General features: G+C 46.8%; 1 protein-coding gene across 3 annotated transcripts in view; it reads right to left on the bottom strand.

The window, feature by feature from the left end:
- Positions 1-513: 513 nt before the first annotated feature.
- CNNM2 (cyclin and CBS domain divalent metal cation transport mediator 2) overlaps positions 514-22,905 on the bottom strand; it is a 109,848-nt gene continuing 87,456 nt past the window's right edge. The window contains exons 2-8 of one of the 3 annotated variants that reach the window (XM_059661288.1): positions 19,090-19,233; positions 16,188-16,325; positions 14,043-14,212; positions 8,823-8,916; positions 6,116-6,181; positions 2,361-2,545; positions 514-1,462 (exon numbers count right to left, since the gene is read on the bottom strand). In XM_059661288.1, coding sequence (XP_059517271.1) covers positions 1,253-1,462; positions 2,361-2,545; positions 6,116-6,181; positions 8,823-8,916; positions 14,043-14,212; positions 16,188-16,325; positions 19,090-19,233 — 1,007 coding nt within the window. In that variant the 3' untranslated portion in view covers positions 514-1,252. Of the gene's footprint in view, positions 1,463-1,541; positions 2,108-2,360; positions 2,546-6,115; positions 6,182-8,822; positions 8,917-14,042; positions 14,213-16,187; positions 16,326-19,089; positions 19,234-22,905 lie in introns of those variants that run through there. The other 2 variants (XM_059661290.1, XM_059661289.1) reach the window with 2 other exon arrangements.

The following is a 22,905-nucleotide window of genomic DNA, read 5'->3' as shown; positions in this document are numbered from 1 at the left end:
GGTTTCTGAATCCCTGTTCGGGGCCAAACTGGCCCTGGCTGTACAGGCGGCTTCTGCGTGGGCCTCACCTGAGGCGGGAGGCACAGGTCCTCGGGCAGGGACACAGCCACGACCGGGCCCCGCGGGCCCAGGGACACGGGACGAGGGACAGTTGGCTCCCTGGTAAGTGGCAGGGGCTGGCAATCCCTGAAGTACCCTCCTTTAAACATACGGGCTTAGAAACGCCTTCTGGGTGTGGAGCACAGAGCACAGCCGGAAGGTCCAAGTCCTTCCTGGCAACTACACGCAGCGGGTGGGGAGGAGCCTGCACGCCACACCCGTGTCTACTCAGCAGCCCCGTGGAAGGTTTCCGTTTGGCATCCGTGTAGCAGCATCTCGGGCCAACAAGAGCGGACGGGGAGGCGGGTACCGGGCTCTAAGCTGGGCCGGGAGGCGGCCTGGCTGCCCGAGATGCCAGGCTGTGGGAACGCCGGGATGAAGTCACCTTGCCTCTTGCCAATAATAAACCATGGGTTTAAAATTCATTAACATTCATTTTGGTGATAAAAATTCCTTACGAGTGGGAGCAAAATCACATTCCAAGCACATGTTAAACCTTTCTGAGGGAAAGGGACACAGTTAAACATTAACTTAGAACAACACTGAGCTCAGAGAGGCGGCTGCAGGTCCCCGTGCAAGCTCCACCCTGCAACGTCCCAGACTTGGCAGGTCTGCGGCAACACGGTTTTCTTCATTTGTCCTTCGAGTTCGACAGCGACACCCACTGGGGCACAGAGGAAGGGTGGGCCACGGAAGGCCCTGGAGGGGCCACGGAAGGCCACTGAGGGGCAAGTCCATCCTATTGGGGTCACATCATGAGGTCAAAGCAGAGTTCAGGCAGGACAACTTAAAACTCTGCAAAAGACACTCTAAAAACATGATCTCTTGAAAAAAATAAATCCCAACAATTTTCAACTTCATGCAAATCAAAGGAGGAGGAGAGTGAATAACAAAAGGTGCAGCTGAAAAAATAAACATGATTCTATTTGGGTGGAAGTTCATTTCCAAAATCTCAAACGTCAAACCCCAGCCCTCGTTTCCACTCCTGCCCTCACCGACCTCCTCTGCTGCTCCCAGGAAGGGGACAAAGTCTTTGGTCTCAGGATGTTGCAGGACGCAGCATGGCACACAAGCTCACACTAACGGGATTCACTGTCAGACAGGCGAGGCCTGTGGCCTGGCCCAGGATTTGGGGGAGGGGCCTGGGGGCGCCCTAGATGGCGCCTTCGTTGTGTAGGCTGTGATTGGCCTTGGTGTGCGTCACACAGTTCTGTTCATTGAGCAGGTTGGCCGTCTCGTCTGGCAACCCGTCGTGCAGCTCCGTAAGAGTCAATTCAATTTTAGTGTTTTCACTGTCTGAAGACTGAGGAGTTTTGTCCATCCGGGATGCCATCAAGGCATTTTGGTATTGCTGTCTTGAGATCTGGGGCCAGAAGATGGTACAGAAAACAAACCAAGATAATGCTTAGTTTTAGGTTCTCTTGTCTGGACATCGTATTACACACCAAGTCCCCCAAAAGGCCCTTAGTTGTTTCTCTAGAAAGTCATCCTTGAGTACAAAATGAGCCACTTCTTTTTTAATGAGAAAATTTATTTAGAAAGTCACAGAGGTGGTAGATGTGAGGAGGCGAGCTGTAGAAGGAATGGGCTCAGGAAACGAGTTACAGAGGCAAAGCAGGGCCCTTGGAGCTTAGGCGAGAGGAAGGGAAAGGCGAGGGTCCTGGGAAGGGGAGGCAGGAAGGCGCAGGCGTGCTCCCAGGAGCCAAGCGGAACCACTTTTTAAAGTTCAAGTTGACTCTGGTAAGCAAGTCAGTTTTTACTGATTTAAGCCATTTCCAAATTTTATTTCAAAGCTTCCGAGAGATTAGAAAATGGAGCTAGGCTTCCATCAGCTAAAGCTGGCTTGTTCTCCGAGAGGCGTCTTTATTTCAGACTAAGAAAAGGAGCCTGTCCCAGGGCAGAAGGTCAGTGGAGGGCTCTTCCCACTCCTTCCTGGCCAGTCTTCCGAGTCTCCGACCTCTGCCCTTTCAGGACCAAGCAAGTCTCTGGAGTCCGAGCCCATGAAGACCTGTGAAAGGTTGTTCTGTTTCTTAGAGCTGCAGCTCTCCCCCTCACACGGCCACACCTGATTTGGCAGCTCATTGGACAGAGCGCACCAAGGACATACATGTGTTTCCCCACCTGAGTCCGGGACACAGTGGCTGGAGGCAGGGCACCACAGAGCGACAGGGACTCGGGGGAGGGGCTGGGGGGCCAAACGGCTGGCTGTGGATTTGACCTTGAACCTCCAGGTCCAGCCCAGCGGCGCGCTCTGCTCTTACCTTAACAAACTGGAGATCAGAAAGGGCGCGCACTGAGTAGTCAGGGATGTAGACTTGAAGGAACGAAGAGTTGAGCTGATTATTGCTGCTCCCCAGCGAAGGTGTGATTGCATCAATCCGGTCACTTCGACTGAGAGAGTCTGAGTGATTCAAGCCACACGGGCGAGGAGGGGACTTGTTTTCACCTGGAAATGGAGAGAAAAACACACACACCCAACCACTGTTTAAGTGAGGCAGATATGAACAATAAAGGCAGCCTTGTGTTTTCCAGACAATAAAAACATAGTCATTAGGAGACAAGCGAAATCCGCACAGCGCCCCCCGCAGGCCTACCCTCAGCGACGGGTTCCACTGGGCTCAGCTGCGCAGCCTGTCCGAGTGCGGACACGGTCCTCCCCAGTCTCTGCCAGACAGGCCCGCGGTGCAGGAGCACGGCGCCGGCTGCGAACGCACAACCCGGGGAGGCACGGCCCAAGCCAGAAGCCAAAGCAAAGAGCTCCTGAGGATGGTCATGAAGCAGTGTGTGTTTCAAAGGGATCGCACCCTACTTCCCAGCCAAACCCATTACCTTTGTGCAGGCAGCCCGAGGTGTCTCAACACCAGGAGACACCAAACCCCTAAGAGGTTTAGGTTACCTTAGGTGCTGTGTGATTCGTCAGTGAGACAGACAGTACAGTAAGTCTGAGTTATGTTGCTCTTAAATGCCGGCTTCCCACTGCTTTTAACATACATTTCATTTAAAATAAGACCTGCCCCCTTGCCAGGCTTCTCTCATGTCTGCTTTTCCAACCTATTCCACAAATATGAACCGGGGCCCACACATGACAGGTCCTGAGGTGCACCATGTCCTAGGGCTGGAGGGGACCAGTTCTCCCACCTGAAGGTTAGCTCCTCTTTGCAATGTGTCCTGACAGATGCTCCCACAGAGCTGGCCCTCAGCTGGTCCCACCCTTCAGCTATGGGAAGATCTACTACCGCGCCCATCAAAATCTGCCTCCCCAACTTCAGATGACAGCCGCCCCTTCACTCTATGGAGCTTTGTGCCCCTGCTACTTGAAATAGCCCTTAAAAGCTCAAAGACAGTATGTTCTCCTTAAATCTCTTCAAGTTAAGTACTTCAGCTCACGTTTTACCACCTGTCATCCCATCACCACCATCTGAGATTTCATTCATGAATGTCCTCCCTATAATGACACCCAGAACAAAACATGGTAGCTACTCGAGGAATGTCAAATGAAGAGTTCACGTTCTGCTAAAATTTTCATGTCACCACTTTCCCCACAATTTCCATGTCATGAACCAATTTTCCATTTTTAGGCAAAAATTAAACTCATAGCAGTTCTTTTGTTGCTTCCACTTAGCTTCTAAGAGAAAAAGGCAAATTAAAAATTTATCAGATGTTTTCTGTTTAGCAGAACGGAGCTTTGATCAGATGCCCCAGTGTTGCAAAGCCTCAGATTCCTTACCTGTAAAAGGCAGATGATAACAGTGCCACCTCACGTGGCCTGATGAAGATGCAAATGAGATCATGGATGGAGTGCTCAGCGTAGCATCTGACTCCGATTAAGCACCTGACCGATGAGCCTGGGTAACATTGTTGTGTTCTTTCCTGTTACTCCTCCCTCTCCACCAAGCCTTTCCTACTGGCGGTGACTTCACCAGCTGACAGGCCCCCAGCTCTTTGAAACAAGAGATCCCACTGTATCCCTGAGTTTTAGTCCAAAATCACATCATCATTTCTACAGATACTTTCAAAATGGTCTTTCCTTCTGTGTGTGACAATTTAAAGGTGATGAAAATGAAACATTTAAAGGGCACTTTGCTTACTGACCAGACCCTGTGTGTTGGCAGGCAGATATCAGAGGCCTGGCGCAGAGCCTCCGAGTCTCCTGTTATTTTGTCCTGAGGAGGACCACAGAGCATTTACTCTGGTCTTCCAGCATCTAGACTCGTAGGCAGCTTCCCCTCCACCCGTGCCTGGCCTCACAGCCACAGTCTGGAGAAGCAGGGCCAGCCTTCCCTCAGCATGCAATGACATGTATGTATGTTCACCGGAAGGAGAATACAGACTCTACTCTATATGGCCTCCCTCCTGTTCAGGTGTTTTGCTGCCGAATTTATGTGCCAAGATGTTAGGCAATTATGAAAACAGCTTTCAACTTTAATTCCTCTTTATGTCTTCTCAGAATTGTTTTCTGGTTTTGTCTTGCCTTTTAAAATTCATCCTACCTAGGCATCCTCTCTCACTGCTAGTAAGCTAGAAAGATACAATAAAGAGGCGTTCCCAGCCTCTTCCCTGGGAACCCCAGGCACGAGTGGAAGAGGCTGGAAATCACCGGTTTAACCCACCCATTTCTTAGGAGTCATGCTACGGTCCTGCCAGCATCCCCGAGTCCTGGGCCTGCAAACGCAGTTTGCTGCTACTGGCTCAGTTGAGAAATCTCTTAAGTTTTATGGGAAATGTAAAAAAGTAAAAGACATTTCCATGAGCTTCATCCAAAAGTCACTCCACTTCAGCTTCTGTGACATTTTAAATAGGTGGCAGATGCCAGCAAATAAAATGGGGAGGGGAAAAAAATCATGCATACATATGCACAGATACATACTAATGTGCATACATGTATGTGCACATCCACATGTGTGTATAGTCGGCCAAGTGGTTCCATTCAAATAGCCTTATGAGCACGGCCAGTGTGGCTTGGTGGTTGAGCATCGACTCATGAACCAGGAGGTCACAGTTCGATTCCCAGTCAGGGCACATCCCAGGGTTGTGGGCTCGATCCTCAGTAGGAGGCATGCAGGAGGCAGCCAATCAATTATTCTCTCATTGATGCTTCTCTCTTTCCCTCTCTCTGAAATCAATATACATATTTAAAAAGCCTTATGAATTACATCATACCCCCAAACACCCCAAACTTTTCAAAGCAAAGATGTGAGGGAACATTAGTTTCTAAGACAAGCATTGCCTCCTTTATCAAATATCAGCATTTTAGAGTTTTGCTGAAATTGGCTTATGAAACACAAATTTCATCAGTCAGATTTTAAAAATCTAAGCTGTATGGAACAAAATAAATACAGAAAAGTCATCCTATCGAATAGGGAAGCCCAGCAATTTTAATTAAAGAAAGATTAAGGCTTTGCCTTCATTTTTAGCAGCTGGACATGTGAGCCAGGCACAGCTGACCCTCCTGCAGGGCAATCGCCAGCAGCTGGTTAGGAATGTGCACGGCACTAACTTCAAAACAAAGGGGGGGACAGGGGCAGGGCCGCCTGCCCAACGGAGGACAGGCTGCAGGAACCCGCTCGCATGGACGCTGGGAGCACGGAGACAGGAATGCTGTGGATTTACCACGAACAGTCAGTCCCTCAGGCGTTGGGCTGTGTGTTCTGTACAAGCGTCCTCGGGTTTTGTGGTCCTTGGGGCTTCTGCCTCCACACACATGACTTTGCTAAGGTCAGAGAAAAAACCAAAGCGGCCGCCGTGGCTGCTCTGCAAACCCCAGGTGGGCAGTGTGGGCGGACAGGTCCCTCTCCCTTCCCGCGTTTCCTACCATCATGTTCCCAGTCCCCTGGCAGCACCCCAAGCCCTTTCTGCACCTGTTGTGGGCGTATATGTTCCTGAGGAGCTCATATGAAGGCACAGAAACATGGAGGGCTAGAGCTTACAGAGAAACCAAAGGTGGCTTTGGGGGTGGGGGGCGCGGGGGCAGGGAGGCAATCAGAAGAATTATGAAAAAGGAAACATGCAGAATTACCTGGAGAACCTGCTGCTAACAACTCTGTCCTGCTGACAACAAAGGTACGAGACAGGGACAAAGGAACTGAAAAATGGAGAAAAACAGGGTGAGACCATATCGAAAGGCAAGAAAGGAGACCTCTGTAATCAGGGGACAGGAGTGGGTACCAGTCCTACCAATATGAGCCAGCGGTTCCAGAACTGAAAAGGCCTGTGTGACGTCACAGACACAGAAACAGGACACATCGCTTTCCAGGAAGAGGGGCCGGGGGGGCCGAAATCCTGGTCGCCATGCTTCTTTCTCACCTAGAAATCTCTAAGCCATAGGAACACCCAATGGGGTGTAGCTCAGAAGGCGCTCTTCTAACCACGTAAGTCACAGCTAGCCACAGCCAAGAGCCCCAAGAGCAGGACCCGAGCTGCTGTGCCAGCACCCCTGCTCACTCCCAGGACAGCCTACAACTCCCTATTCAACTCCCTTACACCCTAGGTTAGTCTGACTGTAACTCTGACTTGATGCTTTGAATCGCTCTGGATACTCTGAAATGTCCAAGTACTAGAGGCCAGTAAATAAAGAGCAACGTGCACAGACTTCCTGGCGAGGGCAGGACAGGCGTGCTCGTCACTGCCTACCCACACGGAGCTGCAGCCACCTGACCGGAGTCCCGGCAGCACTGCGTGCTGGGCAGGAGTCTTCTTTCTGGGCAGGTTTGGTTTGAACTGAGGTATGCTGGACATATAACTGGGCAGACCTTGGTAACAGACTACTGTAGGATTTCTCTAGGCAATCAAAATTAATGAAAATATGATCTTGAGATTACTGTACTAATTGCATCTCTCGCACGTAAAAAATCCCAAATCCGAATGGTAAACTCGAGTACAACACTGGGCTTTGTAATAAGAGGTTATTAACAAACTCCCCTTCCTTCCTGGCATTTCCAACGAGGCAGGCAGCCCCCAGTTGTCTATATGAAGTCTGCTCTCAATTCCTCTTCTGAATGGGACTTAGCCTCACATGAATCCACAGTTCAGTATCAATAAAAATGTACAATTCTCTCTCCCAGCTTTCTTTTCAAAACTGCTTTGTGAATCTATTCTGCTCACGGGGGCTGATTTGAGGTTGGTTGCCAAAAAGTCGTCACAATGTCAACACCTGTCGCACCAACGTTCCCTCTTGTGCTTTAAAGATTACGAAGCATCACCACATCGATGCTTCCAACAGTCACACGAGGTAATCTTGTATCCTCTCAACAGCGAGGAAGCCAAGGGCCTTTCTCAAAGTCTGGAACCTGGCTGTACCGCGGGTCTTCTCGGCCGGCGAAGACCCTCCCTGTCCTCATGAGCAGTGAAAACAGATGACCTTCGCGCACGGCCGACACCGCCTGATGCTGTGGGCTTGATGGGGCTACGTTCACTCTGGGTGCTCGTCAGCATTGACCATGGGGCACTGGCCCCTGTGACTCAAACACCTGCCCAGGGAGAGTGAGAAGATGCCTCTGGAGCAGGGGAGGCTTGGGGGTGTGAGAGGACTGACGCTGCCCTGGCTTCTAATCGTAACATCTCAGTGTCTGCGACATCGTGTGGCACAGCTGAGGACCAACATCACAAAAACAGACTTGTCTGGAAGTAGCCCTCCCCTTTTGAGACTGTTTTTCAGAAGTAACAGTGGTTTTTAGGATGGGCTATTGCAAAAGTTTTCTAGGACAGCCTGTCATTTGACATTTTAGCCACAAGGTGGCACTACAGCACCTCTGTTTGCCTGCCTGCCCCATTCTACACACACACACACACACACACACACACACACACACACTCACTCACACACATGCACACGCGCACAGCAATGTCGATAGGCACCATTCAAGTCCCATCCCCGAGGTGAGCCAGGTACCCGTGTCCATGTTCCCACTAGGACAGGCTCTGCTTGCTGGCATCTTGTGCAGAGCACTTAGTTAATGGCCCATGGCACAGCCACCCAGAACTGGCTGACTCCAGATAAGAGCTGGATATAGGTCATAAATATATATTAACAACCTCATTCATCCGCAGGAAAATGCAAATTGAAAAACCTCCAGAGCAGTTACCATTGAGATGACGCAGCGATACCGCGGGCGCAGCCACGGAACGTCCTCAGGACAGGTGTGATGCGAACACTTCGGAAAACTACTAGAGCTGGAGAGACCCTCATACCTGTGAGCCCACAATCCCACTCCGATGTACAGACCCGGAGGGAGGCCCACACGTTCATCAAAAGGCAGCACAGGAGTGTCCATCACACAACCACAGCAGCCCCAACAGGCGGCCACCCAACGCCCATCAGCAACGAGAAGAATAAACGCAGCTGGGCACGCGCACAACGGAGCACTCCCAGCAACGAGAAGAAATGGCATCAGCGCCTCTGACAACACAGGTGAGCGTGCGGGCAGCGCTGGGTTACAGCAGCCGGACGCAGTAAATTCACCCTGAAAGGGCGTGTGGGGGTGGCGGAGGGTCCTGTGGGGCCAGGGATGTTCGGTCTCTGATCGGGCTGTTTGCACCGGCGTGTTGTTTGTGAACGTTCACACAAGTACATGTACTTATGATCTGTGCAGTTTTTTGTACACACGATACACTTCAATACAAAGGTCAGGAAGCATAAACAGGGCTAGCTGCAGGAGAGGAAGGCGGCCGTAGGAGGACGCTATTTCCCAAAGCACGGCTCTGCCCTCAGGCTGAAGGCAACTCACCTGGGGCGGCCGTGAGGGCCATGACGCCGTAATACGAAAAAGCACTGGCTTCAAACTTCATACCTTCTTTCCCAGCTTCTACTTCCACCTTCCCCTGTGAAGAGAGAAGGGGGCGTCTTCAGTCCAGCACATGAATCCACGTGCAAACCTGGGCCTGACTTGGCCCTTCCTTCCAGTCTGACTGAATCCCTTCCCCGCAATCCCAAGGCAGCAAGGCCTCTGACCATCTACCCCTGAGGAGCGGTTCCTTCTTCTCAAACGTGAAAACCAGGTTTGGCTGGGGATGCAGAGGTGGCAGTGAAAGTGTGATGTTTAACTTCTCTCGTCCACTTAATATTTTCCCAGCATCCTTAGCGGTGGCTTCCTCAGGAGCCCTCCGGCCACGAGAAGACGATGCTCTCGCTCCGTCGGGAAGGCTCAGGGATGGTGGCCAAGCTGTCCTGTAGGAGCCCAAGCTGGGGCAGAGTCAGGGTCAAGGGTCAGCATGGTTTGTGGCCATGGGGCAGAGAGGACTAAACGGGTTCGCAGGGGCGCCCCCTCACTAGCATGGTCCCCTGAGCAACTGCTCGGACGTCCTGCAGGCCAGTCCCCTGTCGTCCAGGCTCCCCAGGGGCACACACCACCTGGCACACGCTCCTTGCAGCCCCAGAAGCACCTTAAGGAAGTCTTCTCCCTCAGGACAGGACCTCTCCCAAGGTTTTCCCTTTTCTTCCCTTTCTCCAACTGGTCTCCATCTCCTTCCCTCTTACCAGTTCCCTGGGACAGACCTCCCTACCGGTCCCTATGGCCTTAGGGTCCACCAGAATCCCTTCGCGGGAGATGCTCAATATGCGCTTTCTGGGCGACTGCAATACCCTAGTGACTGAGCTGCACGTCCGGATTTCCAAGCCACGGCTCAGAACGGCCCTGCCTGCCTCTCTGTGAGAGGGGACCTTCACGGTGGGCAAACAAAAAGGCACCGTTTACTGAAGAGGAACTGTGCTAGCCAGTCACAGTGCGGTGATTAATTCACTTAGTGCTCCCAACTCAGAAGCAGACACAATAACCCGCCTCTTATAAGTCAGGAGTGGGGGCTCAGAAAGATTAAGTAACCGAAGAGCAAGCTCTTCACCAAGATGCGACCTATGCCACCCACCAAGGCAAACTTGTTTATTCGTATCACTCCGTTATTCTAGACTAAATTCCCGATTATGGGAGACCTTTCTCAAATCACTTCAGAAAACGACCTGTTGTCTCTCTTTTAGGTTCTCCTTCCCTCAATGGCTATGTTAGTTTTACCAACTCCCACTAATTCTCTTGCCATAAGAAATGAACGGATTATTAAAATCAACCTGCACGTAGGCGTGAAAACCTGACCATCCCTGCAGGTCCCAGAGCAGATGCTGTGGAATCCAGTAGGGAGGGGAGAGCACATGAAAATCAAAGATGCAAAGCAGTACAGTTTTTACTGGGGAAAAAACCCAGTAAGAATATAAAGAATTCAGCCTGGCCAGTGTAGTTCACTGGTTGAGTGTCGGCCTATGAACCTCCAGGAAGTCACGGTTCGATTCCTAGTGAGGGCACATGCCCGGCTAATGGGCTTGATCCCCAGTAGGGGGCATACAGGAGGCAGCCAATCAATGATTCTCATCATTGATATTTCTATTTCTCTCCCCCTCTCCCTTCCTCTCTGAAGTAAAAACAGTTTTTTAAAAATATAAAGAATTCAGAGAAAGAAATTACTTCCCTGTTGTTATATAAAGGCAATTTTATATAGGAAATAAAAATCGGAGGAGGAGGAGGATTTGATTGAGCCAAGAGAAGGGAACAGCATGAAGGAAGGTCTAAGGTCGGTGACAGCAGACTGCCAGGCTCACTGGGTTTGCACAGGGAAGATGGGCAAGAAGGGTTTGGAAGAGCAGTTTAGAGGGCAGATTAGACTCTGAGCTCCTTAGGTGATGAGCTAATGAGGTCAGGTTCTTGAACAGAGGAATAGGTTTCAGGAAGATAAAGCCCAGACTTAACTAGAGTGGCAACCACAGGACTGGAAACAGATGAGTGTGGATAAAGAATGGACATAATTTGGTGAACCCAACAGGGAGAAAGAAGGGTAAGGGAGAAGAAGGGACTCGATAGTCACAACAGAAGTTGGCCCTTTGTGAATGGAAACGGACACCTTGAGTGGAGGTGGAAAAGAGGGGAAGGGGCTGCCGCTGTGGCGGGGGCCAGAAGGGGAGGACAAATTCCATTTAAGAATCAGGCCTTTTGAAGAGTCCACCAAAAGGACCGAAATGAAGACTGAAGGTCAGGAGACAGGTCAGGCCCGGAGGTGGAGGTCTGAGCGTGGATCAGAGAAGTACTAGTAAGTGGAAGGAGGAAAGGACCAGACTGCGTGCAGCCCATGACCAAGAGCAGGAGGAGACATGGAAACCAATATGAGAGCAACGGACAAAACAGACAAAAAGTAGGACTAGACAGCTGTGTTGCCATAGAAACTAGGGGGAACCTCACAAGTCAAGGGGGGTCAGAGTCACAGAGGTGGGAGACGCTGTGGCCTTCAGGAGTATCGCCCTGAGGAAATCAGACCGTGAGGGGCAGGGAGAGCGGGAGAGAGCACAGGCGCAGGTGAGGAGGGAGGGCCGCCAGGGCTCCACTGAAGGCGAGTTAGGGTCAGGGAAGCCAGTGCACCAAACTGTCATTTAAACTCCTCCGCAAGTCCTTTTAATCCAGCACTTACACTATTTATAAAACCCCATGGCATCATCAGCTCAACAGTTCAGAAAACTCGCCACATTTGTATAAATATACACATGGCATAGGTATTCCAATGCAGGCACATATACACATGCCTTGTCAAAAATATCTTTATGTTAGAAGACTTACTTGTAAATGGACAGGGATTATAAAGTCCCTCTTCCATAAAATCTATTTTGAGACCCGTCAGCCAGATAATGGCTCTCTTCTATACCAACAGAGCATTACTCAATCACAAATGCATCAAGACTAACTATATAAAAATTGACAACTGAAAGCATCATAGTTTCTACTGTTACCACTGAAATCCACAATGCCAATCCTCAAAATTGTACTAAATAATCATTTTTAATGTAATCCAAAGTTTCTCTAGGTTTAAGGAATACTAGTACTCACATCTAGCTTTATGAGAAACATGAATAATTATTCCCTCACTGCAGTAAATCCTCCACAGCCCCTCTGAATTTCGAGCTTGTCCATTTCCCATAAAGAAAAACAATTTGAAGTTGAACAAAACTAAGGTTCGTAGAGGAATCGGGTTTGAATTAGAAAACCCTGCCAACAGATGTTTCCAAGAAAGACTGTATCAAAGTGGCATGTGACCAGTTAACCCATGGATTTTTCTACAGTTCCTCACTTCTGCTTCCAGATGCCACAATATTGTCCAAGCATGGGGCATGAAACAACACTTTCCCAAGTTTCTGACACAGATATCTGATAAGAGTTCCTTCCAAACAAAGAGAACCTTCTTCATCCATTTAGATAATTGGGGCCTTGCTGGACTCATGTAAATTTTAGGGCCTACCAAGTACTGACTACACTCTTATAATGATGCCTCCAACTCATATCTAAGAAGTAAGCAAGAAATATGAGAATTTAAGGGGCTAGTATTCTTGTATTGAAATAAAATCAAGATTTCCTACAAAGTAATTCTTCAATAAAGAGGTACAAGAAGTAAATAAAAGTAGCATTTTGTTCACGCTAATGTTCATGTTGGTCTCCATGCCAAGGACGGTGTTCTATTAGTCATACTGTGATGTTATCAGTGTCTCCTGATAACTCAGGCACCAGAGCCCCAAGGAGGGTTCACACTGGATCAACCTTCCCACCTTACATAGTGGATTATGTTGTAGTGAGAAGGAAACAAGTCACCATTTCCATGAGAGGCTGTGATTATGACATCAGTTCCTCTGTACAATAGTCTGGTTAGTAACCAGGAATAAAAACTATAATAAATGAATTATTTAGATAGTACTAAGGGAAGAGATAGTAAAATATCTCCAGGAAACTATGAGAACAAATCCTAAGGAGAGGATGGGCGGCGGGGGGGGGGGGGGGGGGGATAAAAAGAGGACCCAAGGAACTCAAGACACTTAAATTTTAAATGTCCAGCCAAGATTTAGACATGTACAGGTAATTCCCCAAAGTCTTCAAAAAATACTAACAATTGAATTCACCCTTCTTCATTTGACTCAGGGCCTCAGCAATCACTGAGTGCCCTTCAGTATTAAAAATTAAAATAACTAATGGCATTGCTTATATTGGAACTAGTGGCCCAGTGCATGAACTCGTGCACATTGAAAGGAAATTAATTAGAAGAAATATTTTAATATCACTATTCGCCCTTTCTCTATAATAGAAGTGTCAACCAAATTCACGATCGACAATGACAGATGGAAACACACGCATGCGATTGGTGCCAACAAGAGCTTTATATGTATCACGTATGCGTGAGCCAACTTAGCCTTTTATAGATATAGAATAAACTTGCTTAATTAGACCTGCTTTCTGATTTAGCTAAACTTTTTCCAGCCCAGTGAAGCACCCCAACTTCTCTTTCAGGTAATTGTCAGCAACACAGCAGTAAATATCAACACAGAGCAGATTATTATTGTAGATCACACAGGGAGAACAAAGGGTAAAATGTTACCTGCAGCAGTGTTTGACTATATTCTGCGCAGTGAGAAAACCTGAAGTCATTTTCAAAGTTCCACCATTTCTTACTTCTTTTCAGTCGGGTCAAGTTTCTAAGCTTTCTAAATCTCCGTTTTCCGGCTAATGAAAAGAAAATAGGATTCCACCTAGTCTCCTATCTACCTACTCCAGGACTTCTGTGAGGATCAAATGAGATGAGGTACGGGAAAATGCTTCACAGACATTTGGTTACAGTGTCAAGTGTTTGCACCTCACTATAAAGCAAGTTGTGTTCCTGGGCTGAAGAAACTCCAAGGAGGCTAGTTGCTAGGGAGAGGAAGCTGGGTTTTGCTATGTGATGTCATTACCCGGATGGACACTTAGCACATTAGCCTTTTATATACTAGTATATAGATTATTTTACGGAGATGAAAACGGGGCGATGAAATTCTCCCACTTACACGGCTACCCCAGAAGTATGTAAAATCCGCCACCCACTCACCTAGACCAAATCTCAGAACTTGAAGGGTGGGTACTCAATGAGATCAAACAGCTACTGAATAAGTCTCTGACCTGCAAAATGAGAACGAAGTAGTCTACAGGTTTGTTGCGCTGGTAGAGGTAGTATTCTGGGGCTTTCTTGTTCTTCTCATCATACTTCAGTTCCTGGATGACATTGGGGTGCTTTAGCAGCCTTAGAAGGATCTTCTCTGACATCTGGGATGGGCTAAATGCTTCTACTTCTACAGATATAAACACAACTTGACATTACACTTCAAATGGACAGAAAATGTTAGACTAGTGATTAAGGTATTTGGGTAATAATACTTGGAATTAAAGTGATGCAATATGGATTAACGAGACTTCCGTTTGGTGATCCACTGGGGGCAGATTACCTGGGAGAAATTAGAAAATGCTGCATTTTCATATTTGTTTCTTTAAAAATCTTCCTTTTCAATCTGTCATTGGTCTTAGTTCTCATAAGAACACTCTAATTTTCTGACTGATACAAATGAAAATCAACCGGAAGCAGGCTCCTTGACTGCCAGGATGTCCTTCAACAGCCAAAGGAAGAAGCAACGGTCAGGAAGCATCTAGCTGTGGGTTAGTACCAGGTGCACAACGCAGTGCCCCACATCTCCATCTCCCATTCAACTGCCCTGAGAAACGTCTGGGAATGAGGGACACGGAGAGACGCGGGGTAAAAGCAAGGCACGTGCACACATCAACATGCACTCCAACTTGCTTATTTAAAAAAGTTATGTTCATCTATATTTACAAAGACATACATTTTATTTAAGATAAAAGCCAAAATTACTGATTTAAAGGTGTTATTCTGAAACTGGACTTTACGGTATCTCAGAGGCAGAGTAGGATAACATTTCGTTTTAAATTGTGGTTCTTGGGTGATGAAGAAGAATATCACAATTAGAGAAAAAATGAGCAAGGAAGTTAGAAATACTGCTTATAGGTTTTTAAATGTTTTAAATGATGTTATATATGAAAAATATAAATTCTGTATTAGCTTCTGTGCTTTTTTGTAATAACAAAGTAAGATAGTACATTGTAGAAATTTTGGAAAATACAGAAAAAGACAAAGAGGACAATAAATAGTGACCTATAAACCAACCACTGTGAGCAACTGGTGATGAGCGTTTCCTCCCAGTACCTCGCCTAGGCCTGTGCCTGCGCATATGTGTACGTCCAAAAAGACTCTATCACCTTCCTGTACACACAGATTTATATCCTGTTTGTCCTCACTTTACATTAAATTATGAGTATTTCCCCATGTTGTATATATTATATTGTGAGCATTTCCGTTTTCTGAAAACATGATTTTAAAAAGTGCACAACATCCCCTCATGTGGCTGCTGTTGGCCTTCTTTTCAAAATATTCTAAGCGCACTGCCCGCAGTTGGAAGGTGCTGGCTGCCCATCTTGGACACAGACGTCTTCTACAGGTCACGGGGTACCTTCAGATTTTCTCTCACTTCCCCTGGCCAACAGAGCTCAGCCTTTACCTACAGAGCCACTGGGGATGTGAGAAGGGTTAGTCAGTCTCTTAAGTTCATTCAACCTTGACCTCTATGGAGCAGTCAGTGCCGGCTGGGCGGTGTTTTTAACAATGTGCACATTTGCCTCCTGGAATGGGCCCAAGTTAATAATCTGATTTGAAGAGGCCGTCAAGAAATCCCTATCAAAGTTCTCAGAATTTCTGATTTCATTAAATCCGAAAGATTTCACTTTGAAAATCTATTTTTCTTCTTTGTAAGTCATAGCACCTGTGTTATCACTGACATCCACTGTTCCTCCAAGGCAAGCTGAAGAGAGAATTACTCAGCTGTCCGACACACAGCGAGGTGTTGTCTGGCTCGCACTGTCAGCCTACTCCGCCAGCTGGCGCTCCCAGGGGCTTAGCTGGAAGCAGAGGACCTGGCCTACTGTTCACATGCAGTGTGGCACTAACATTCATCCTTACCTTTCAGACCAATTTAAGTTACTGGTCCACCTGGTAAATGTCTCAGAGAGTTCATGCCGACACTGAACATAGGAGAGGAGAGAATTTAAAAAGAAAAAAAACTAAAACAAAACACAAACGTGGCATTGCTTTTCACCCCATTTCCCAGTCTCCACCCCAGCCCACCCCAGTCAGCGGTGGGTGAGAAACACTCGCTTCGGGGTTGGTAGAGATTTCAAACTGTGATAAGTTGCACTTGCCTGTTGCTAGGAAACGGTGCATGGCCAAGAGAAGCTGTGGTGATATTTTAACCTTCATCTCGCTGTCTGTCTGCTTAAAGGCAGAAAAATCTTGCTTTCTTTCACGATGGGCCACTTTCTTTTTCGTTCTGTTATCCGCTGAGGAAAGAATAAGAAAAAAGTAAGCAAGTGCATTTCATTCTAGATCAGGGCCCCTTTTCAATGAAAAGAACAAAATACACTGCAAAGGCTAGAAGAGAGAATCAGTCAACTGTCCAACACACAATTCTCTCCAGATTGCGGGCACCCTACACACAAACGCCACATGGAAAGAGGACAGAAGAGAAGAGAGAATCCTCATCACATCAGTGCTGCGCGGCCAGAAGGGCAATCCAGAGTCAGTAACAGGCAACCTGATTAGTAGCAACGACAAATATACCTCATGGTATCTTTAGAACCCTTACAGGTACCTGACTGGGCAGCCTCGAACAAAACCCTCCCCACATATAGCCTATGTAACCCATAGCAACCGAGGATGTAGCCTAGGGCGCATAGTCTCCTGCTCCTGTGTCACTGTTACCGAAGAAACGAAGGAAGTGTGTCCCTGCCTCGGACAGGCTCCTAGCCTGTGCTGGAAGATGAAACAAATATCTGAGCACAATCTCTTAAGAAACAAACCAAAACACGTTCATAGAAAAGCACTTCAACAGTAACATCTGTAGCCCTGGCCAGCGTGGCTCAGTTACTTGAGCACTGTGCTGTGCACCGAAAGGTCACTGGTTCAATTCCCAGTCAGGGTGCATGCAGCAGGCAACTGATTGATGTTTCTCTCTCACATCAAAGTTTTTATCTCTTTCTCTCTCCATTCCCCTCTCTCTAAAAAAAAATCAAGACTTTTTTTAAGTAACATCTGTTAGCTTCATTTCTACCCAGATCACAAGATCCTCAAGGTCAAGCAAAAATGAAGAAAGTGATCCAGAACACAAGTCAGCAAACTTCCTCTGTAAAGGACTAAGTAGTAAATATCTCAGGCTCTGAAGATCATGCAGCCTCTGTTCCAACTACTAAACTCTGCTATTTAGCAAAAGCTGCCATATTGAATGAATTAGAATGGCTGTGTTCCAATAAAACTTTATCACAGACATGAAATTTGAATTTCATATCATTTTCACATGTCACAAAATAATTATTCTTTTTTTTAACACAATTTTAAAATTGGTAGCTTGTGAGACACACGAAAACAGGGAATAGGCACTCGTGGACTGTAGTTTGCCAACCCCTGATCTAGAAGGTCTAATGCAAAACCTGTCTTTACGTATTTTTCTGGACAAAATAATAATCAAGAAAAACACTAGATTAAAGACAAGGCCTCAAGTGCTTGCTCCTTTCCCCAAAATCAAAAGTCTTTGCACTACCATTTCATGTCTAGGGCGAAACAGATGGCTTACTAGGCTTGTTTTGGGGAGAAAATGATCACAACTTATACTTAAGTTCTTCTATCTCAAATTCTTTTGAGAATCAGACAGTATAAATCAACACAAAGATGTAAAATAATGTTCAAATGACAAAAGTCATCATCTCTGATCACCTATTTAATCAATATATGGGAAACCACATGTTCAGCATTTCATATCAGTAAGTTACATTAGACAACACTTTTGTATGAAATCAATCTAACCAACGTTTGAAAAAAGTTCACTCAAGTACAAATAGAAGATCTCATAAATGTCTAAACTACCTTTCTTATGATGAGAAATACCCCTGGGGAAACACATAAACACACAAATACACACTTGGTATTAAACAGTCACTGTGAGGAACAATGAAAAAATGTAGACACGCATGACAATATTCTGTATTATGTGACCTCTGACTACTCTCCAAGTGTTGAAACCACATAGACACTGGAGTTTTTTAAGAACACTATAGAGATGTGAGGGGAAAATAAGATACTTCTCAGAAGCAGGTCACTGGCTAATTATAAAATCTGTTCTTTTAAAGGGTATGTGGGAAACTTTCTCAATTTTAAAATAAGGGACATTCAGTTCTAGTGGAGCTGAATCAAATCACTTTGCCCCGAGTGCCTCAGGCCGTTTGAATAATCTGTTCCAATCGTGTTTCAAAAACCAAACGGCCAGCGCCCGGCTCTTTCTCTATCCCACCTTTGAGACCCCAAACATCCCAGGCCTTGGGACACCTTTGGCAAGAGTGAGGCTGAGGAAGGTTTAAGCTGCACAGTCCGACGATCCAGTTGTGGACTCAGATAGAACAGGATTCAGGTCCAACACTCAGCCCAGGATCCAGCCTACTCCTGGGCAAACAGTGTGAACGCTCCCCTCCCCCGCCCCTGGCACATGCTACTCCCCACCCCACCCAAAGGAGCAGAGAAGCAGAAAAAGAAAGGGAAAAACACATTTTATTGTGTACCCCACCCTGTCCTGCCTCCTATACCCCACCTCACCACCACTGCCCCAGCAAAACCACACTTGCAAACCTCACCTCTACCCTCATCTATCAGAGCTAGAAAATTTAAACCATAGCTATTCGTCAATAAATCCCCTCACTTTGTAAGTACTTGAATTATGACCTTAAGTAGAAACAGAAATTTATCTGAAAACAATTTATCTAATTGTGCAAAATCAATTTTCTGGTCAGGCCAAGTAATGCCCAGACGAATGGTTGGAATCAGCTGGGTTTTCAAAAAAAGAAAGAAAACCACATTGCCACTTGACATTACAGGACCTGCCCTGCTTGCCCCCTCTGGTGATGAGACTGGATACACGACAGGTCGCACACAGCCTACACACATAGTGCATAATTGGAAACAGGTGGACAACAACTGGAGAGATGTCAAATGACTCACAAACAACATGATCAAGCAAGCAAAGGTTTGGGGAAATGACTCTCAGGCAAAGCTACTCACTGTATAAATCTGTTTCATCCAGAATCTCCGATTTGATGATTTCTTCAATCACATCTTCTAAGGTGACAATTCCCAGGACTTCATAAAATGGATCCCCCTCTCCCTCATTGTTAACTCGCTGCACAATAGCCAGGTGAGATTTACCTTTGAAGAAAAGAAAGCAAAGGTTAAGAGGTAATTTTCTGAATTTCCTGAATAAAGTCTTAGGTATGATTATGGGGAAAAAACAGCAGCAAACACAGATACCAGATGATCAAAGTGTGCAGTTCAACATTTTAAAATGCATGGAAACACCCCAAATGGAAACGGTTCGTGAGCCATCAAAAGCAAGACCAGGTAAGCCAGAAGAGTATCACCTTCTACACACACTGCCCTGCCCCCACATTACCACCGGATTCCTAATAGAATTGTCTTCAGTGATGTCAGCTCTTCCTCTGTGACCTTTCGGCAATTGCCACTTTACTTCAGGAGAGCGGTTCTCAAAGCGTGGGCTAGGGACCCCTAAGGATGCCCAAGACCGTTTTATAGGAGGTCTGCTAAGTCCAATGGTTGGCATTTTGAACCAATGGTGCCTGAGCACAAATCAAGGCAGTGGAGGAAAATGTACTAGCGTCTACTGGGTTCTCCACCACCACGTCAGTAACAAGGGGGGGAGTCCATTTCTCTTAAGAATATCCTTAATAAAGCAGTAAGGGTTTTAATTCCATTAAATCTTGGCACCAAGGACCTGCCTTTGAATATTCTATGTGACAAAAGGGAAGGGCATGAAACACGTGTGCTGCCTGCATAAGTGTGACGGCGTCTTGAGGTAAAGCATTTGTACAATTGGTTCCAGCTGCTTTCTTCAATGAACATCAATTGACTTGAAAGAATGACTACTAGACGAACCATGGTATTTAGCTTATTACTGAGCAGACATTTTCCTAAAAGTGAACAAAACGAGCCCGTCACATTCAGGAAAACAGCAGTAGCCTTTGCTGGCACAGGACGCCACGGGCGATGCTCACCTTCGCCACCTGGTCATTCAGGCAGCGTCCCCCGCTTTCTGCGCTCTAAAGGCACACTTTCTGTGTGGTGGAAGCAGGTCTAGCCTAACCTCAGGGAGGATGGAGGGGCAAGAATGAAACTACTTCCTGGAGTGGGCAAGGATCTAAATATATTGTCCAGAATTCTTCTGTAAGGAAGATTTCAGACCAAAGGATTTTAATTCAACTGCACCCCAAATCTACTGTATAGTTTGATTCTACATTGCAACAAACCTTTAGAGAAAAGATATATATATATATATATATATATATATATATATATATATATATATATATATATATATGTTATATGTGTGTGTGTGTGTGCACACACACACAGCAACGAACCTTTAAGAAACTATCACTTATGGAGTTTTGGTGTAGTATCAAGAGAATATCCACAGTTATCAAAAAAGGCTATAGAAGAGGGTAGAGGTGAGGTTTGCAAGTGTGGTTTTGCTGGGCCAGTGGTGGTGAGGTGAGGTATAGGAGACAGGACAGGGTGGGGCACGCAATAAAATGTTTTTCCCTTTCTTTTTCTGCTTCTCTGCCTCCTTTGGGGGTGGGGTGGGGAGTAACCTGAATCAGGGGAGTGGGAGGGGAGTATTCACACTGTTTGCCCAGGAGTAGGCTAGATCCTGGGCTGAGTGTTGAACCTTTTCCAGATACATATCTGTTTGAGGCCAGATTTTCTTCATATACTTCAACTAAAGCAGTCGTACTGCACAGACTGAATGCAGAAGAGAGTCCAGCTGCCTTCCACTTAGCTAGATAATAAAGAGATCTATAAAAAAGAAAAGGTAAAACAATAACACTTAATACTCTTATTTTGGAAAATAGTGATTTTAAGTTCAGTGTTATTTATGTTAACATAAAATGGATTTGTGATTGTCCTTTCAAAATGAATTAAAATGTTTTCAATTTCTCAGGTTTTTTTAAAAATTTATTTATTGACTAGTGACCCGGTGCACGAAATTCGTGCATGGGGGGTGTCCCTCAGCCCGGCCTGCACCCTCTCCAATCTGGGATCCCTCTCACAATCCAGAACCACTGGCTCCTAAACCGGCAGTCAGACATCTCTTTTGCAATCCGGGACCACTGGCTCCTAACAGCTCACCTGCTTGCCTGCCTGATCGTCCCCTAACCACTCTGCCTGCTGGCCTGCTCACTCCCAACTGCCCTCCCCACCAGCCTGATCACCCCCAACTGCACCCCCCCCGCCAGCCTGCATGCCCCCAACTGCCCGCACCTGCCAGCCTGATTGCCCCCAACTGCCTCCCCCTGCTGGCTTGCTCACCCCCAACTGTCCCCCCGCCCCCCCCCCCCAACCTGCTCACCCCCAACTGCCCCCACTGCTGGCCTGATTGCCCCCAACTGTGCCCCCCTGCTGGCCTGCTCGCCCCCCAACGGCCCCCCCTCCTGGCCTGATCGCCCCTAACCGCCTCTGCCTCGGCCCTGCCACCATGGCTTTGTCCAGAAGGATGTCTGGAAGGTCTCCCAGTCTAATTAGCATATTACCCTTTTATTAGTATAGATTTTAGAGAGAGAGGATGAAAGGGAGGGAGAGAGAGAGAAAGAAACATCAATTTGTTGTTCCACTTATTTATGCATTCATTGATTGATTCTTGTACGTGCCCTGACTGGGGATCAAACCCACAATCTGGGCTTATCAGGACGATGCTCTAACCCACTGAGCGACCTGGCCAGGGCCTCAGGTTTAATGTCAAACACTATAAATACCAAAAAGTATAACCCACAGGGAAGAACACATGCTCTGAAGTCAAACCAAACCGTCCTGGATTGGAACTCCAGCACTGCCAGTTAATTAGCCATTACTGGCTGTTTGGACACAAGCAAACTACGCAACTTTTCTGAGCCTCAGTCTCCTCACGTCCAAAAGCAGGCTCATAATCACTGCTGCCCTCAGGACTGCAGAGGGTGACTATCAGAGACAATGTTGGTAGAGAGAGCAAAGACAGTGCCTGGGATCCATGAGGTGATCAATACAGGGCAACTCCTATTAATGTCCTTCCTCAAGTCTAAGGCTCCATCAACTTATTACCAGCTTAGTCAGAGGGGGGAAAAACCCCACTACATTATATGTGCACTGTGATTAAAAGATTCACTTCAATTTCAGAAAGATCTTTTAAAATATTAAACACATTTTTCACACCAACATTGGTGTTTCCAGTTCAGGGCATGTGAAGCGTCTGAAATACATCCTAAACTAAGCCAAGGAGACATAGTATAGAAATTCCATGATCAGTTAACACGTATATTGGGTGTGTTTTTTTTTCAATCACAGGAGGGGTGTTTTGGGAGGATAGGATGGAGGAGCAGTCCTTTAAATAAAGTTTACTTAAAACTAGGAGTCCATCGAGTTCACTCGGACACAGCCAGCTACAGGAACACATTCCCTACGGCCAGGGCTGCTCCAGTTCCCAGCAGCACTCATTCAGAAACTGCCTCGGGTTCTGCAGGTTGGTTGGCCTGCCCGCTTTGGCTCAGACCCCTTGAGCGGCAACAATGTCTGGAAGCCTAGAAGGTTAGATTGTCAGACAATTAGGCATCCTAACAATTTTCATCCTTAGCATGCTCACGCTCAAAGAATGAAAATATTTTCAGCAAACGAGACTAGGAAAAAATCTTATCAGCAATAGATATAAACACCACATCGGGGTCACGTCAATTCCAGTCGAGTCAATTCAGTCTGGTGAGCTTCTCACATCTGCTTTCCCAAGAACCCAAACATAAGCAGTTAAAAATTCTTGGTCAGTGCTGTCTGTCGAAA

Source organism: Myotis daubentonii, chromosome 13, assembly GCF_963259705.1.
Source record: "Myotis daubentonii chromosome 13, mMyoDau2.1, whole genome shotgun sequence".
Taxonomy (NCBI): Eukaryota; Metazoa; Chordata; class Mammalia; order Chiroptera; family Vespertilionidae; genus Myotis; species Myotis daubentonii.
Note: the sequence above shows the minus strand (reverse complement) of the source record. Positions and strands in the feature narration are given on the sequence as shown.